The sequence below is a fragment of the Taudactylus pleione genome, unplaced genomic scaffold, assembly GCF_031769625.1.
Source record: "Taudactylus pleione unplaced genomic scaffold, aTauple2 ptg000038l, whole genome shotgun sequence".
Taxonomy (NCBI): Eukaryota; Metazoa; Chordata; class Amphibia; order Anura; family Myobatrachidae; genus Taudactylus; species Taudactylus pleione.
Window position 1 is genome coordinate 10,232,409 of NW_028284440.1, and position 17,879 is coordinate 10,250,287.

Below are 17,879 nucleotides of genomic sequence, written 5' to 3' on the forward strand. Positions count from 1 at the left end.
CCCCCCACCCCGGGAAACTGCGACCCGCGGGCGGGACAGTCCCTGAAAAACGGAACAGTTGGGAGGTATGATGATGGTTAGGGTAAGTGCACCAGGAGGGATGGTTAGGCACTAAGGGGAAGGTTAGGGTGAAGATTAGAGCGACAACTGAATAAATGGTGCCTGACGGTGTGCAACACACTTGAATTCCCCCAATAGAGGTGAGGAGCAGCGTTAGACACACACATGCATGCATACATACATACATACATACATACATACAGTGCATCCGGAAAGTATTCACAGCACTTCACTTTTTCCACATTTTGTTATGTTACAGCCTTATTCCGAAATGGAATAAATTCATTTTTGTCCTCAAAATTCTACGCACAATACCCCATAATGACAACGTGTAAAGTTTTTTTTTTTTAGATTTTTGCAAATGTAATTAAAAAAAACCCGTAGAAATTACATGTACACAAGTATTCACAGCCTTTGCTGAATATTTTGTTGATGCACCTTTGGCAGCATTTACAGCCTCAAGTCTTTTTGAATATGATGCCACAAGCTTGGCACACCTATCTTTGGCCAGTTTTGCCCATTCCTCTTTGCGGCACCTCTCAAGCTCCATCAGGTTGGATGGGAAGCGTCGGTGCACAGCCATTTTCAGATCTCTCCAGAGATGTTCAATCGGATTCAAGTCTGGGCCACTCAAGGACATTCACAGTTGTCCTGAAGCCACTCCTTTGATATCCTGACTGTGTGCTTAGGGTTGTTGTCCTGCTGAAAGATGAACAGTCGCCCCAGTCTGAGGTCAAGGAGCTCTGGAGCAGGTTTTCATCCAGGATGTCTCTGTACATTGCTGCATTCATCTTTCCCTCTATCCTGACTAGTCTCCCAGTTCCTGCCACTGAAAAACATCCCACAGCATGATTGCTGCCACCACTATGCTTCACTGTAGGGATGGTATTGGCCTGGTGATGAGTGGTGCCTGATTTCCTACAAACATAACGCCTGGCATTCACACCAAAGAGTTAAATCTGTCTCATTAGACCAGAGAATTTTGTTTCTCATGGTCTGAGAGTCCTTAAAGAGCATTTTGGCAAACTCCAGGCGGGCTGCCATGTGCTTTTTAATAAGGAGTGGCTTCCGTCTGGCCACTCTACCATACAGGCCCGATTGGTGGATTGCTGCAGAGATGGTTGTCCTTCTGGAAGGTTCTCCTCTCTCCACAGAGGAATGCTGTAGTTCTGACAGAGTGATCAGCGGGTTCTTGTTCACCTCCCTGACTAGAGCCCTTCTCGCCCGATCGCTCAATTTAGACAGCCTGCCAACTCTAGGAAGAGTCCTGGTGGTTCCGACCTACTTCCATTTACGGATGATGGAGGCCACTGTGCTCATTGGTACCTTCAAAGCAGCAGATATTTTTCTGTACCCTTCCCCAGATTTGTGCCACAAGACAATCCTGTCTCGGAGGTCTACAGACAATTCCTTAGACTTTATGCTTGGTTTCTGCTCTGACATGCACTGTCAAGTGTCGGACCTTATATAGACAGGTGTATGCCTTTCAAAAGCATGTCAAATAAACTGAATTTACCACAGGTTGACTCAAATTAAGCTGTAGGAACATCTCAAGGATGATTAGTGGAAACAGGATGCACCTGAGAACAAGGCTATGAATACTCATGTACATGTGATTTCTTAGGTTTTTTTTTTTTTTTTTTTATAATTTTGCAAAAATCTAAAAAAAAAAAACTTTTTACACGTTTTCATTATGGGATATTGTGTGTAGAATGTTGAGGACAAAAATGATTGTATTCCATTTTGGAATAGGGCTGTAACAAAATGTGGAAAAAGTGAAGCGTTGTGAATACTTTCCGGATGCACTGTATATACACACACATACTGTATATGCCTAGAAAACATTCGTGTTAAAAATATTTGACTACAATGGTTAAATTCTAAAAATCATGTTTTGCACAAGGATCTCTTGAGTACTCTGATACTGTATACTATCTATCTACTAAAGCTACACTATGTAGACAGTGTCTGGACACCCCCACACAAGTGAAAAGCATACCATTGCACATGAGTTCCAAATGGCCCGGAGTGGCGGTTTCGACAAGAACACTTCGTAGGGAGGCTCATGCACTTGCAGTTCTACAGAAACAAATGTTTTTATCAGGACGACAATGCCACCTGCACAACGCTGCGACTGTTATAGAGAAATTCAGTTACCCCGTATGGAATGGCTAGCTCAGAGTACAGATCTTAACCCCACTGGGATGAATTGGAGAGACGTGTGCGTTTTAGGCCATCTCGACCTTCTTCAGTGTCACAGTTGGTCACTGTACTTAAGGCGGAATGGCAGAACAAACAGTCTGCTGTTGTAGTTTGCCAAGAAGGGTGTCTGCAGTAATCACTGCACGTAGAGGACCTACAAAGTACTGACGTCAATAAAATCTCATTGATGTATTTGCTGTCAGTGTCCAATCAGTATAGTGTACAGCCATGGCCAAAAGTTTAGAATGACACAAAGTATTGGTTTTCACAAAGTTTGCTGCTTCAGTGTTTTTAGACCTTTTGTCAGATGTTACTATGGTATAATGAAGTAAAATTAGGCTTTTATTGACAATTACATTAAGTTTATGCAAAAAGTCAATATTTGCAGTGTTGACCCTTCTTTTTCAAGACCTCTACAATTCGCCCTGGCATGCTGTCAATCAACTTCTGGGCCACATACTGACTGATGGCCGCCCATTCTTGCCTAATTAATGCTTGGAGTTTGTCAGAATTTGTGGGTTTTTGTCTGTCCACCTACCTCTTAAGGGTTGACCACAAGTTCTCAATGGGATTATGGTCTGGGGAGTTTCCTGGCCATGGACGTTTTGTTCCGAGCCACTTAGTTATTACTTTGCCTTATGGCAAGGTGCTCCACCATGCTGGAAAAGGCATTGTTAGTCACCAAACTGTTCTTGGATGGTTGGGAGAAGTTGCTCTTGAAGGATGTTTTGGTACCATTCTTTATTCATGGCTGTGTTCTTAGGCAAAATTGTGAGTGAGCCCACTCCCTTAGCTGAGAAGCAACCCCACACATGAATGGTCTCAGGATGCTTTATTGTTGGCATGAGACAGGACTAACTGTAGCACTCACCTTTCCTTCTCCGGGCAAGCGTTTTTACAAATGCCTAAACAATCTGAAAGGGGATTCATCAGAAAATATAACTTCACCCCAGTCCTCAGCAGTCCAACCCCTGTACCTTTTGCAGAATATCAGTCTGTCCCTGATGTTTTTCCTGGAGAGAAGTGGCTTTTTTGCTGCCCTTCTTGACACCAGGCCATCCTCCAAAAGTCTTCTCCTCACTGAAGATGCACTCACACCTGCCTGCTGCCATTCTTGAGCAAGCTCTGCACTGGTGGTGCCCCAATCCCACAGCTGAATCAACTTTAGGAGACGGTCTTGGCGCTTGCTGGACGCTCTTGGGCGCCCTGAAGCCTTCTTCACAACTATTAAACCTCTCTCCTTGAAGTTCTTGATGATCCGATAAATGGTTGATTTAGATGCTATCTTACTAGCAGCAATATCCTTGCCTGTGAAGCCCTTTTTGTGTAAAGCAATGAGGACTGCACGTGTTTCCTTGCAGGTAACCATGGTTAACAGGAGGAACAACAATGATTTCAAGCTCCACCCTCCTTTTAAAGCTTCCAGTCTGTTATTCTAACTCAATCAGCATGACAGAGTGATCTCCAGCCTTGCCCTAGTCAACACTCTCACCTGTGTTAACGAGAGAATCACTGACATGTCGTCAGCTGGTCCTTTTGTGGCAGGGCTGAAATGCAGTGGAATGTTTTTGGGATTAAGTTCATTGTCATGGCAAAGAGCGCATTTGCAATTAATTGCAATTCATCTGATCACTCTTCATGACATTCTGGAGTATATGCAAATTGCCATCATAAAAACTGAAGCAGCAGACTTTGGGAAAACCAAATACTTGTGTCAGTCTCAGAACTTTTGGCCAAGGCTGTAGATACATACCTGAAAGAATGCGCTCACAATCTTATGCTGGCCATACACTAGTGCGATTTCGGGCCAATTGCCCGATTTTCGATGCGTCGTACGATGAAGTGTGGAAATCGTGTATTTTTTATATTATTTTTTAAGGGAGGATACGATCTGATGCGCGCTCCCGCCGCTCTTAAAACGTATCGTATGATCAGATGTGCAACCCATCATATCCATCGTTATCGTATGCAGATCATGCCGTATATTTATTTGTGCATGCGATGCATCGTGTGTCCGACCGGCGTCATTTCAGTGACATTTTGAAGAGGTGTGTGTTCTTTCAATGACCTTCCCTCCTAAACTGCAGATCGATCGTATAGTGTGTCAATCGTGTGACAATCGTGTGGCCGGGAATGCCAGGGAGCTGCCGGGGAGTTCAAGGGAAATCTTAAAATGAATCTTATCTTATTGCTGGTCGTACTAGTGTATGGCCAGCATAAGTCTTTACAATTTTATGAGAGATGAAACGATCTTGATACCATCCAATTATTTAGTGTACACACTACTGAATTATAAAACAATCCTACACTTTCATCAAAGGTAACAGGCATAAATGTCTGGTAGATCATGTACACATTACAATACAAAATGTGCACAATCTCTGCTCATTGTTCTAGATAAAGGTGCAGCAGTCCAGATCAACAAATCTGTTTTTTCTAAACTGTACTGAGCCCGGGTGCTGTGCACACACTGCTGTAGTCGGGACGAGCAGATTATTTCGGTTGCAGAACCCGATTGTTGCACAGTGTGTACATAGCTTTAAACCATTTTTAACAAAATGTGCAGTGTATCGCTCTACCTTAATCTATTGCAACATTGTTTTGCCACCCACTGAGTAGGTGTTTAACATTTATTCCATTCAGGACCATCAGTGTTTAATAATTTTAGGTAGGATAAAAGAAAAGCACAATTCTTCCCAGGAACAAAGTTAAATGACAGATATTAATGGTGCAACTCTAATCAATTGTAAATATAACACAAGACCACAATGTAAGCACTCACCATACAACAGATTCTTTCATTGAGGCACTTGCTATGGTGCAAAATAGGGAGATTAGCAAGGGGAAAACATAGATGGTTTATATAGTTACAACAGTATAGAATTATATTTAAGTGGTGTTTACTTTCAATCAAGTAGTTTGAGGGCAAGATTAGAGTTATCTGTCAATGAGGGTTATATTCAGCAGCTGCTGAATAATTTTGCCCAGAGGAGAACAGGCCAGATAACAATAGATTACAACAGACAATTGCAGCTATAAAGATTATGTGAAGTGGCCACTTCATGCCAAGTCGGTCACTGAAGTCATACATATATTGTAGTTGTAATTTGTTAGATAATAATAAACAAATTATTCAGACACAGAGTACTTCATACCTTCAATATGTAGGATTCAGATGGGTGAGCAGTAAATGGCTGAACAGCAAGGAGAATTTTTCCTTCAGCGCAAAGTCCTACCTGGGTTTGGCACAGTGTATTGACCTTATAAACTGAATTGGTTTGTGACTATGTAAATGACTGTCCTGACCTTGAATGCATAGTGTATTACGGTACTTCAAGAACAGTCCCATAAAGATTTAGGACATGAGATTTGCATAGTAGAAAGGTAAGGAGCTTCTGTTCTGTAAAAGGCAAGTGCTCAAGAAATAAAAAAACAAGCTAAATGAAATTTCACATACAGACAGCAGGTGGCTCCAAACCTCTACATTCCATATTTAGTATGTCAGTCTAGCTTATATCATGTGATCTTACCATAGGGTCTATCTATGGGCTTCAGTGATTCTGGAAGTTTCCATTCTGCTCATTTTAAGTTTGGGAAAATTATAATATTAGTTTATTTCCGAATTATATTATTATGGTATTGTTAGGTAACATTACTTATTGTAGAACAGATTCTTATTGACAAGAAATAACAAAATTGACCAACATAATTAGGGATTTATTTATTTTTACCTTAGATGACTTTGAAAAAAAAATAAAATAAAAATTACTGCTTAATGTACTATGAAATATTATCACCCTCGCTTGTTATATTATAGCAATGGTTACAATACCAGAATGCTTCATGGTCACTAAGCACAGAAATAAAAATTCCATGCAGCAAAGTATGTGCTATCTTCTTGCCTACTTAACATAATCAACTTTTATCCAAGTCAAACAGCAGCCGTCATCTTACTGAAATGGGATATTTAAATTCCCAGCCTTCTCCACTAATAAAACTGTGGCGATTCAATGCCAGTGCAGTACAGATCACACCCACTGGCACTGCACCCCATATAAACAATGCTGGAGACTAAACATTACTAACAGCACTGTTTTAATCAGCACTTTACCCAGTTATCGATGCAGTGACAGTGAGAGATGTATGAAGGGGCGTTATGGGGTTTAATAGTTTCAACACAAACCTTATGTGGCTGATACCACTTCATCCCCATGTAATAATGAGGAGGTGTGCTTGAAATGACAGGGGGGGGCCATACACCCGTCATTATCGGCGCTCCTATCTTCAAAGATCGTGCATCGATGTGCAAGCAACTGTACGAACAGTCAGTGGCAACTGCAGCTATGGATTTTGACAGCTGCAGCTGTTGTTGCCGCACCACAGCACTTTTCCTGGCTCCCAGGAATTGCAGCTGGGGACCCCCGATTACAACAACAAAAAAAAGTTTTTTTCTTTTCAATTTCAATAAGCCGCATGTGCCGCTGGGGGTTTCTGACTGGTGCAGTTGCACTGCAAGCGCTGGTCAGAAGCCGAAAGAGGGAGAGTGTGTTTTGCCGGAGGGGCGAATTAACACTCTCCCTCTTCCGCAAAAGTTTTTTTTTTTTTTTTTTTTTTTAAATACATGCACCCACTATCAGGACCCGCTTTACCACAAGGTGAAGCGGGTCCACACAAATAACGACCGTTAGCCGATGTGTAATATATCTCCCCCAGGAATAGTTGCAGGGATGATTCCAGAATCTGATGATACATAACATACATAATAATCGAAAATTGAATGGATAAACATTTGTATGCAACACATGCATAGTATTTTCTATGGGGTAGAGGCATTTTTCCATAACCCAGGTTTTTTCTCTGTCAATAATGATAATAAAGTGTAGTGTTTAGCATTACTGCCTCACAGCACTGAGGTCCTGGGTTCTATTCCCATTAACAAACTAGATATGTAGAGTTTGATGTTCTCCCTGTGTTTGCATGGTTTCCTCTCACAATTCAAAAACATACTTGTATGTTAATTGGATTATGTAAAACCAAAAAAATAACCCTAGAGTGTACACATGTGACAGAGTATAACTTGTAAGCTCCACTGGGGCAGGGACTGATGAGAACGACTAAATATTCTCTATAAAGAGCTGCAAATATGTTTGCGTTACATAAATAAATAACTTAATCCATAAATAATAATAAAAAATTATATTGGTATCTAATGCAGGGCTCGACAAATCCCGGTCGCCATGGCGACTGGGCTCGACAAATCCCGGTCGCCATGGCGACTAAGATTTCAGCCCTTGCGACTGAGCTTTCCACCCCCCCCCCATATGCCGGCGCAGGGAGGCTCCAGTTGCCGGGCGTCCGCTGAAATTTTAGTCATGACGTCTCTCCCATAGTTCTGGTGTGTGTGCGGCTCTATTACAGGGGGCTTACTACTGGGGGCTCTATTACAGGGGGCTTACTACTGGGGGCACTATTACAGGGGCTGGTATGGGCATGCTGCAGAATCTGATGTCCATTAAAGAGGCATGTGAGGTGGTTGAGGGGCACTGACTGTGTGGTGGTCTATACTAGCTTTCATATATTTTGGTAATGGATGATGTTCTGGCTCCTAAACTTTTAAGATGGTTCTTAGATTTTACAAAAATTTGTCGAGCCCTGCTCTAATGTTTCAGTCTTAGAAAACACAAATGCATTATAAAATAGTGTGCCCGCCCCACACCCATCCTCCTCAAACAATAAATCTCTCCAGCTCCCAGTAACTCAGCTACTAAAATTAGCTGTAACCTTTCTGCAATCAAAATAACAAATGTGCAATGATAATCCTCACACTCTGACCTATCATCCACACCGCCTGGCACATGTATGTCTGCAGGCAGGGAGCAGAGCTGATACCAGCCAACAACAACAAACAACAATAGCATCAAGAATATGATCTGTCCCATTCTGCATGCACATGTCTTTCAGAGTCACACTACTGGTGTTTAAAGCACTTGCTGGTGTCACAGCTACGTGCCTCTGAGTTCCAGCTATTTGTAATGGACACAGCGGTTAGGCCTCATAGCCACAAATGTTGTGTGTTGTAGAAGCATTTTTAACAATAGTACAACATACAACAGGCGCTCAACCGTTTTCTGAAAAAAGACTGCTACTATCATTGCATTTAACGCAAATCAGTTAAACACCTCAAACACAACCACGGCTAAAAAAAAAAAAAAAAAAAATTATTTTACATGCGGTTTCACTGTTTGCACTCATATGTCTAAACGCATTTCAAACGCCAAAGGATACTCTAAAAAGTCATCTAAATGATCAAACGATCAGACCAAAACCAGGAGGTTTTGGACGCATTGCTCAGAAAGTCGTCTAATGGATAGCCGGCAAGGACCAGAGATGCGCTGCATGCTGGTTCCTTGCCGACCTAGACTATCTGCTAAACATGCTAGTCAACCTGCCGATGCTAGTCAGGTTCCACATGTTTGCAGATCGGAAAATACATAAACCTAGATTTATCACATCCTGGGCAATCAAAACCTTACCCAGATTTACTATGCTTTTGTTTCTGGGTGACTCCAAGTATTGCCCATATATGAAATAGAACTAAACAAGCTATTAGTACTGCAAGTGGTGTATATTTCGGAGTATAAACTGCACCACAATTACCGAATAGATGACTCACATTCAGTAGTACATTGTATGACATGTAAGACAAGGGGATACAGAAGAGAAAATATGATTTCCACAATCTGACTGTCATCTGGAAATCCCTGTGGGTTTGCTCACATGTAAAAGTAACCTATACAGATATTATAGTTAAGGAAATGTACCCAGAGAAAAAAGGTTTCCATTAGATATGAGCACTCAACACAAACTTAGTAAATTGTTCAGCACTTAATTCAATATGTGTCTGACTTAAATTAAATTCATCTAAGTGCACTTTTATGCAGTCATTATCAAATCCTGTTCTTGATTATTAAAACAGCTTAAGGCAACAGCAACTAGAACACTGCAAACAGAGTTACAGCAGGAATAAGGCAGTGTCCAACACCAAAAAGCTTACTTTAATAGAAATGTACACTGATGAGTCCAATAATTTGGATATTTAAAAAAAATGTTAAACAGCAATTTAGCAGGAAGGAAAAAAATTAGCCACAAAATAAAAAAGGTACATTCAGTGTTTTTTTAATCCAAAAAAGGATCAAAACAATAATATATGTCTTAATAGACAGAACGCTTATTTTATAATAAACCTAGAGTTAGAACATATCAAATAAAAAATAAAAAGTGTGCCACATTACTGATAAACCTTACACAAAACACTCAGCAGTAGAAAGTGCTTTTCCGCTGTGTAAAAGAGGTTATACTCTGGCGTACGCCTACAATTTTTGTGGCCTAGTTACATAAAAATAATAATAGTCCAACATGTTGTAACATCAGAATCTACTAAAGATGTTACAGTTCTTTATGGAAATAATTAAATCATTCTAAAATAATCACAGGGATTAATTGCTGTTACAATATACACAAATGAATAATGCCCATACAGTATATTTTAAAACAAAAATCAATATATCAAAGCCCTTGCATTATTTTTACCACTCATTTAAATAGCTTTTTTTGGCATTCTATACAATATAGCCATCTATATTTACCAGTGGGAGAGCAATGTATGCATAGGAATGAGAAACCTTGATTTGCTGGACTTTGGTACTCAACAATGAAACTACCACACATTGTGGTAAATACAAAGCCCTTCTGCAAAATTGCACTCTAGAGCAATTCACCTGTCTGATTTGAATGGAAGATTAACAGAAGTTTATCTGCTTGATATACGCATACCAGTCAGTGAATACTACATCAATAAAGAAAAGTAAATACATATTGAATTCAAATGTAGGGGTCTATGTACTAATCCATGGAAAGAGAGAAAGTGGATAGAAATAAAGTACCAACCAATCAGCTCCTAACTCATTTTTCAAACACAGCTTGTAAAGTCACAGGAGCTGATTGGTTGGTACTGTCTCTCCATGGCTCAGTACATAGACCCCTCAAGTTCTAATTGAACCACTCACACTATGACTATTTATTACACATTCAGCTCTTAAACAAGTTAATACCATCTGTTTATAATGTAGTATAAATTCTTACCTGTCCCCACATGGTAAATATATTCAGTCCTGAGAAGCAGCAGAGAAGCTGGTTTCATATATGGGCATTGCAGTATATTTTTGGAACATGAAAAAACTTGCTTTCAATTTTTCCACAACCATACATGATGTAAGCTGAAATATGTTAATATGAATCAACCGGCCAACATGTTTTCAATTACCGCATAATTAATATCGTCATACCATGACCCAGTGAGATATATCTGGAGTGGTGGCACAATTGAACAAAAACAAGGCAAAATGACAATTTCCAAATGCAGTCTGAAGAAAAAGGACAGCGAGAGCCTGGGATGCGGCTATAGTAAGAAGCAAACAGAGTCTAAAACCCACAATTCTGGAATGAAGTGCAGTCCTCATGTCTGGCAAGAGTTTAGGAATTCAAGTAAGCCTGAGAAAGGAAATGTCACAAGTACCGAGCTCCTCAATCCTTGCGCTGAATAAAACAGCTGCTCTACTTCTATGTGGAACTGTGCTATTTGATGAGTCTTTGTTAGAATAGCAAAAGCTGATGATTACCACGTGCGCAAAAAATGGTACAACATTCTGTGGTAACTGCAGGCAGAGCAAATTATCCAACAGAATGAGGAGTAAATGGAGGGATGATCATCTCTGACGGACACAGTTCTGCTGTGCGCTGGGATTAATCCTGTTGCTTATCACAAGATCTGCCCAAAATAACAAAATGTTAGTGCTCTGCTGTGCCTGCATCCAAAGCTAACAACTTGCTTCCCACTGCACACCAGCATCTTGCCAATAAATAGTTATTAACTCTTTCAACCGATGAACAAAACTGACAGCTGAAGGGTCACCATAAAGTAAGTATGGCTTGTTACTTAAAATACTCAAAGCAAACTTAAATTATTGCACTAAAGGTGTAATTTTTCACATCTATATTCTTCTTTGCATGTTTCCCATCACTTATGTCAGTTAACAGTTGTTTACTCACTGATGGCATATATGATGGGGAAGTTGCATATGTAGTGTGCGTGGATCGACAGACTTGTTTATCCTAGATTTCAGATCCACAATGAAGACAGACTGCTCCTGTGGTTAGCATTGCTGGCTCACAGTGCAGGGGTCATGGGTTCAATTCCAGTGAATGCCCTATCTGTGTGGGTGTCCTCCAGGTACTCCTGTTTTGTCTTAAACTCCTGATAGGTCAATTGGCTTCTGATGAAATTAAAATTAATGAATGTGAGCAAGTGTGTTTGTGTGAGGTATAGAATAGACTGTAAACTCCACTGGGGACAAGTATTAATATTCCTTCTACCTATAAGGTCCTGCATAATATTCAGGTAAAACAATCTGTTAACAAATACTTTTTATTTAATAACTTTTGCTTCAGACGACCAAAAAAAACTGTGCATATAAATTGGAAGGGCGTTATGCTTGCACATGTGCTAAAAATACGGCAATGTCTGGTTTTAGGTGCAGCTAGAGTAGGAGGAAACAAACTTCCTGATTGGATATATGCTAGTGATAATAATACTAGCTCCAGCATTCACTGTAAATATATCAAGTGTATGTGTCAATAGCTAACGTAACAGGTGTCAGGCAGTTTTATGTACAATAAGTAATAATAAGGAAAAAGAGTAATGGTGAGGTGAAGTGCAGAGCCATTCTGGGTAATTAACATCAGAAAACCATGCTGTGCTAACATATGTACCATTTGGGTTATACATTCTTTCACTTTCATGCCTCTCATTATTCTTCTTTGTTTATTTATCCAATTGCAACAAAGTTGCTGTTGAAGTTGCAAATGTTACATGCAGTACAAGTGTTTTATAGAGTAACTAAATGTATGACTGAATAGCCGTAAAGGCACAATCAAGGTGACGGGGAAGTGAAGTGTGTAGTGCACAAAGACCGGAAATACATATTGTTGTCAACAGCCATACTGAGGGAGAGACCAGGGCTAGCCGGACAGGAAAACAATTACCATAGAGACAGACTGGGACAGGTGTGAGTGAGGAGGGAGCAGAGGTGCCCGCTTGTGTGATTTCTCAGGTGGCCAACCTGTAGGTCCAGATAGATGATGGGGGTCAGTGGGTAATATGATGGAGCTTGGGCTTACAGAGCCGCCCTAGCGGGCGGGTGGATTCAGCTACAAGAGCACTCTCTGGCTCCTTCCGAATTTAGGTGGAAGACTAATGGTGGGTACACACTGGGCTATATTACTGAGCAACTGCACGATTACGACATCGTAATCGTGCAGTCGCTCAGTAATCGTGCACATTTATGTCGGAAACGACCAGCGATGCGCACTCCCGCTGGTCGTTTCCGACATTGTCCATCGCCTGAACATTCAGCACAATCTGACGATAACGACAGATTGGCATGTTCAGGAATGATGGACAGTGCCTGCACTGAACGACTGATCATTCACTGCAGACACTACAGGGGATCAGGAACGATGGTACGATTACGATGTCGTAATCGTACTGTCATTCCTGATCGCCTAGTATGTACGCACCTTTAAGCTGGCCACATATCTAAAGATTATCTGTCCAACCAGCCAACTAGTTGATTGGTTAGAATGAAAATCTGGTAAGGTATGAAAGCAAATGACAATCAGCAATTTGCTCCCAAATGCCGGAAAATGGACAAAAACTGTGGTTTTAACAAATTGTTTAGATCAAACATTTAACAAACTTGTCTGACGACCATTTTCATCTGTTTTCTGGCATTTAGGAGCAAATTGCTGATCATCATTTACTCTCATACTTTACCAGATTTTCATTCCAACCAATCAACAAGTTGGCTGGTTGGATGTAAGTTGGTCTAGTGTGTGGCCAGCTTTATGCTGCCCATCCACTAGACGATTAAGTTGAGCGATTGAAAGATAACGAAAATAGTTTGCAAAAATGTCTAAACTGACCAGCGATGCGCGTGCCCGCTGGTCGTTTATACATCTATCATCGTGCAAACATGCTGGTCAATCTGACGATAACGTCAGGTTCAGCATGTTGCCAGATGATTGATGAGCCTTCACTGAACGACTGCTCGTTCAGTGTAGGCTTATCACATACATAGAAACGACTGCACGTTTACAATGTCGTAATCGTGCTGTCGTTTCTATGGTCTGCTAGTGGATGGGCAGCATAAGGCTGGGTACGTATTAGGCTATATGTAGTTTTCAGGCAAATTGGAATGACATATAGATCACATCGCATAGTGTGTAGACTATCTTCACATCTGATGCTCCGACATGATATATTAAGTTGTCATTTGCAATTTTGCATAGTGTATACTCTATTGTGTGCTCTGGGATGAAGGAAAATTGGAACGACCATTGCATCTTTTATAAGTCGTTTTAATGTGTACCTAACCTTACTGTGACTAGCAGAGTCTCCAGCGTGCCTTCTTCATTCCATGGTTAATAGCAGCTGGGCATGCATGCACATTATGTTTTACAGTGGGAGAGGTGTCAGGCAGGTTATGCAGACATTTTAACTCACTGGGCACAGCAGATTAACTGAGATGGTATGCCAGTAGATCTTCTGCAAAACCCTGTCCTTGGCGTAATGGCACTCCTCTGCTCTACCACATAATTTCCCTCTTATTTCAGACATTTTTCCATGCTTTATAGCTGTGGGAAGAGGATTATGTGGGAGGCAAAGAACCGCGCTTGTCTACAGTGTAGCCATCCCTAACTGCTGTCAGTAAGTCAACCCTTATGCTGGCCATACACTCTGCAATTATCGGGACGATCCGCCCGATATCGGCGGATCGCCGCGATAATTGCAGCGTGTATGTGGGCGACCGAGGGTTAAATATTGTCTGGATTGTCCAGCATGCCTGTCCGATGCGATATTTACCCGGGAAACTGTCGGCCGCATCGGGCAGTGTATGCCCAGCGCGGCCGACAGACAGACATTTCCTGTGTTCCTTCCTGCGGAAGGAACAGGGAAATGTCTCCTCCCCCGGGGGCGGAGCGCGGATGTCGGGCTATACACTGAGATTTCTCTCACAGTGTATGCCGGCGACATCTGCGGCTGGCAGGCAGCCAGATAAAATGTCTGTCGGTCTGACAGACATTTTATCTGGCAGTGTATGCCCAGCATTACTGTTTAGTACCCTAAGTGCAATTATGCCTCAAATAATGCTTTAGCAGTCACTAAGACAGAATTATATGTGTTCCAAACTGAGGAAAATATCAAAAACCTTTGAATGTATTAAAACAAGAACAAAAAAAAAAAAAAAAAAGATTTAGCTAAATTCAAAGCACAGCAAAGGCACAATAGTGCAATAGGAATTGTACAATTGTACAACATGTACTGCCTGGAATAGCTGCAATTAGTGATTTACTTCTCATACTTTAGTCATTTTTTAATCTAAATGGTCTAACTTGTCACCTATTTATGGTGCACAAAGCATCATCTTTTCTTGAAGTACTGAGAGTGTGATTTAACTACAAAAAGTATTGGATTATCACTTTAAAACACATTCTTAAGGAAAATTAAATATGGACAGGAAAGAAAAATCTCTTCAGTTCGGCCAAAACAATATCAGTATATACAATATGCTGCTCACCATTTACACCTACATATTGGTTGAGTATAAAATAAATTAAGTCACTGCAAATATTTGGGTTACATATAAAGTTACCCATAAAAGAAAATCACAGGTTGAATTATAAGCCTAGAAAAAGCCATCATTGCATACTTGGTAAACAAAAAGTTATACTAAACATTCTTAAAAAATGGCTTTATTAAGGATACAGACATGGTTGCGCCTGCGAGACCAGACACAGGTGTAGAGTCTTCAGATCTCAATTGTACAACTAAAAGTAGAAACTACTTGTATATGAATACACGCATATATTATGTATATATAATTTTTTTAATGGAAGTTTGGAATAGTGCCAGACTAGAATTATAAATATTGGCAGGTGCGAGACACTGTTTAGTCTACTCCTACAACTTACACCAGTGCAAACACAGTGACAATTAGGCCTCAGGTTTGTGCTGTGTTCATGTGATTCATAAATCCATAAATACAATTCTGATACAGAATGCCCAAAAACAAATACTTTTTTTTCTAGACACTTACGTGGTGGTCCTTGGTGGTCTTTGATCTCACAATGATGCTGTTTACGAATCAGAGTGGAAATCCAGTGGGAAGGGTGAGCAAGATGAGGTGATGGTAAATGTAGCAGCATCGAGAGGAAAGAACAAGGGAGAGAGAATACACAGTGTTACCTTCAGCTCACACATACAAAAAGCACGCTGCTGTGCTATGTTAAACTTAACATGTACATTAATCTGTGCACATCACACGCATTTATAGGTTAATGCCTAAGGCAATGCAAGTTAAAATGTAAAGATCAATGAGCTATGCTTATCCAAAAGGTCTTTATTGCCAGAAAGGTTGAAAAAGCATTTCCACTAATGGAAGCAGCCTCAACTAGAAGGCATATTTTTTTTCATTTTGACAGGTCAAGGAAAAAGCAAGCCACTCCTAGTGTACCATAGTACAAGAAGTGCTCATTCTAATGACCTATCCTGACTCATTTTCTAAGGGGACATTAGAATTTGAAACGCTTCCTGGATTGATTGAAACTTAGTGAATTCATTACAGAAAACAGCTAATATTTAATTATGTTATCAACTTGTTTAGTGTTAATTTAAGTGCAGAGACCATTAGTAATTTAAACCACTTCATAGATTTGTTTGCCACACGCAGAGTACAGAACCCCCCCATTTAATAGCAGTTCTCTGTTCTCCAAGGTTTCAGGATTTGGAATGTACAATGTAGTAAATCAGACAGTTGCCAGGACCAAACCGAAAGATCCCATTTTAAAATGTTTGTGTCAAAGTCAAGTATTGTGGTGAGCTCTAGATCAATAGCAGAATGTTGCGCTGTACCCCTAGTATTGTGGAGAGCACTAGACCAATAGCAGAATGTTGCCCTGTACCCCTAGTATTGTGGAGAGCACTAGACCAATAGCAGAATGTTGCGCTGTACCCCTAGTATTGTGGTGAGCACTAGATCAATAGCAGAATGTTGTGCTGTACCCCTAGTATTGTGGTGAGCACTAGATCAATAGCAGAATGTTGCGCTGTACCCCTAGTATTGTGGTGAGCACTAGACCAATAGCAGAATGTTGCGCTGTACCCCTAGTATTGTGGAGAGCACTAGACCAATAGCAGAATGTTGCGCTGTACCCCTAGTATTGTGGCGAGCACTAGACCAATAGCAGAATGTTGTGCTGTACCCCTAGTATTGGGGCAAGCACTAGAGCAACAGCAGGCACCGTTTCATATTATTCATCTAAAATATAGAACCAAATAGAAGTCAAAGTAAACTGCCCAATAAATGAGTCAAATTGCTAAGATCATTTAATTTTGAAACATAAGCTGGGTACACACTGGAATGATTTGTATCAGATTTGCCATTTCGTAACAACAAATCGCCTACTTCGCTCAGTGTGTATGCTCAACGGGTGCCCGGGGTCGCTAGCAACGTCGTCAGGTTTGACGTGCTGCACATCAATCCTAACTTTCACATGTGACCTAATGTATTTTAATGAAGAACGGAACGAGTGATCATTCTGTCACTCAATCGCTGTAGTGTATAGCAGCAAACATGTGTCCCTGGTTATCGGCACGATTGCCGGTCGTCTCAGTGTGTACCCAAGCTTAAGGGAGAAACTCAAGTGTCAGTGATGTGCAGCCACAATTTTGGGCTGCACACATTACCGTACAGTGGCCATAAATCACTAATTTATTGTGCACTTAAGTTATGGCATTATGATAAAAACTATTTACATACTCACACACCATTACATCTACCTATTATAATATTGCCTATACTATAGAAAAAAATGCAGACAAAAAATAAATTACTTAAAAACACTGTCAAAAGAAAGGAGTCACAAAATTATGCGTGCAGTCATAGTACCTGGTCATTAAGGAATTATACACACACACCAAAGAATTTGCAGCATAAATATAAAATAAATGCAGACAAATCTGTTTTTCAATAGATGGCTGAGGAACAATGTAAGTGCATAATCCAAAACATCCTCAATTCACAGAGGTTTAAAATATTATACTTTAACATTTGGGAAGAATATAAACTTTATTGAAATATAAAGTTTATCAAAATTTTCAGTATATTTAATAAAAATATTAAAAAATAGAAACAAACCACCATCCACAAGCAATAATATTGAATTTCTGAAAACAGTCGAACATATCAATCTTCAGAAGCAAACCTTAATTAATTTCTAGCACCTTCAAAATGTAAAACCTTAATTTGACATTTACATCTTTCTTTTAAATAAAAAAAAAAAAAAAAAGACACTTGAAATGATCTATAGGAGGCTGGATGGAATAACTGTTAAATGATCAACTTTTCTTGCAGTTAAGCCATTACACTCAAGTTATTAACATTAACGCATGAAGCTTTAACGGCTATGAGCATAAATTAAACAATGACTAGGTAAGAAAT

General features: G+C 40.2%; 1 protein-coding gene across 2 annotated transcripts in view; it reads right to left on the reverse strand.

Annotated features, from left to right (window-relative positions):
* OSBPL8 (oxysterol binding protein like 8) overlaps positions 1 to 17,879 on the reverse strand; it is a 210,935-nt gene that overhangs the window by 104,190 nt on the left and 88,866 nt on the right. For both annotated transcript variants that reach the window (XM_088452555.1, XM_088452553.1), the window contains exon 3: positions 15,477 to 15,513. In XM_088452555.1, the coding sequence (XP_088308681.1) occupies positions 15,477 to 15,513 (37 nt within the window). The remainder of the gene's footprint in view (positions 1 to 15,476; positions 15,514 to 17,879) is intronic.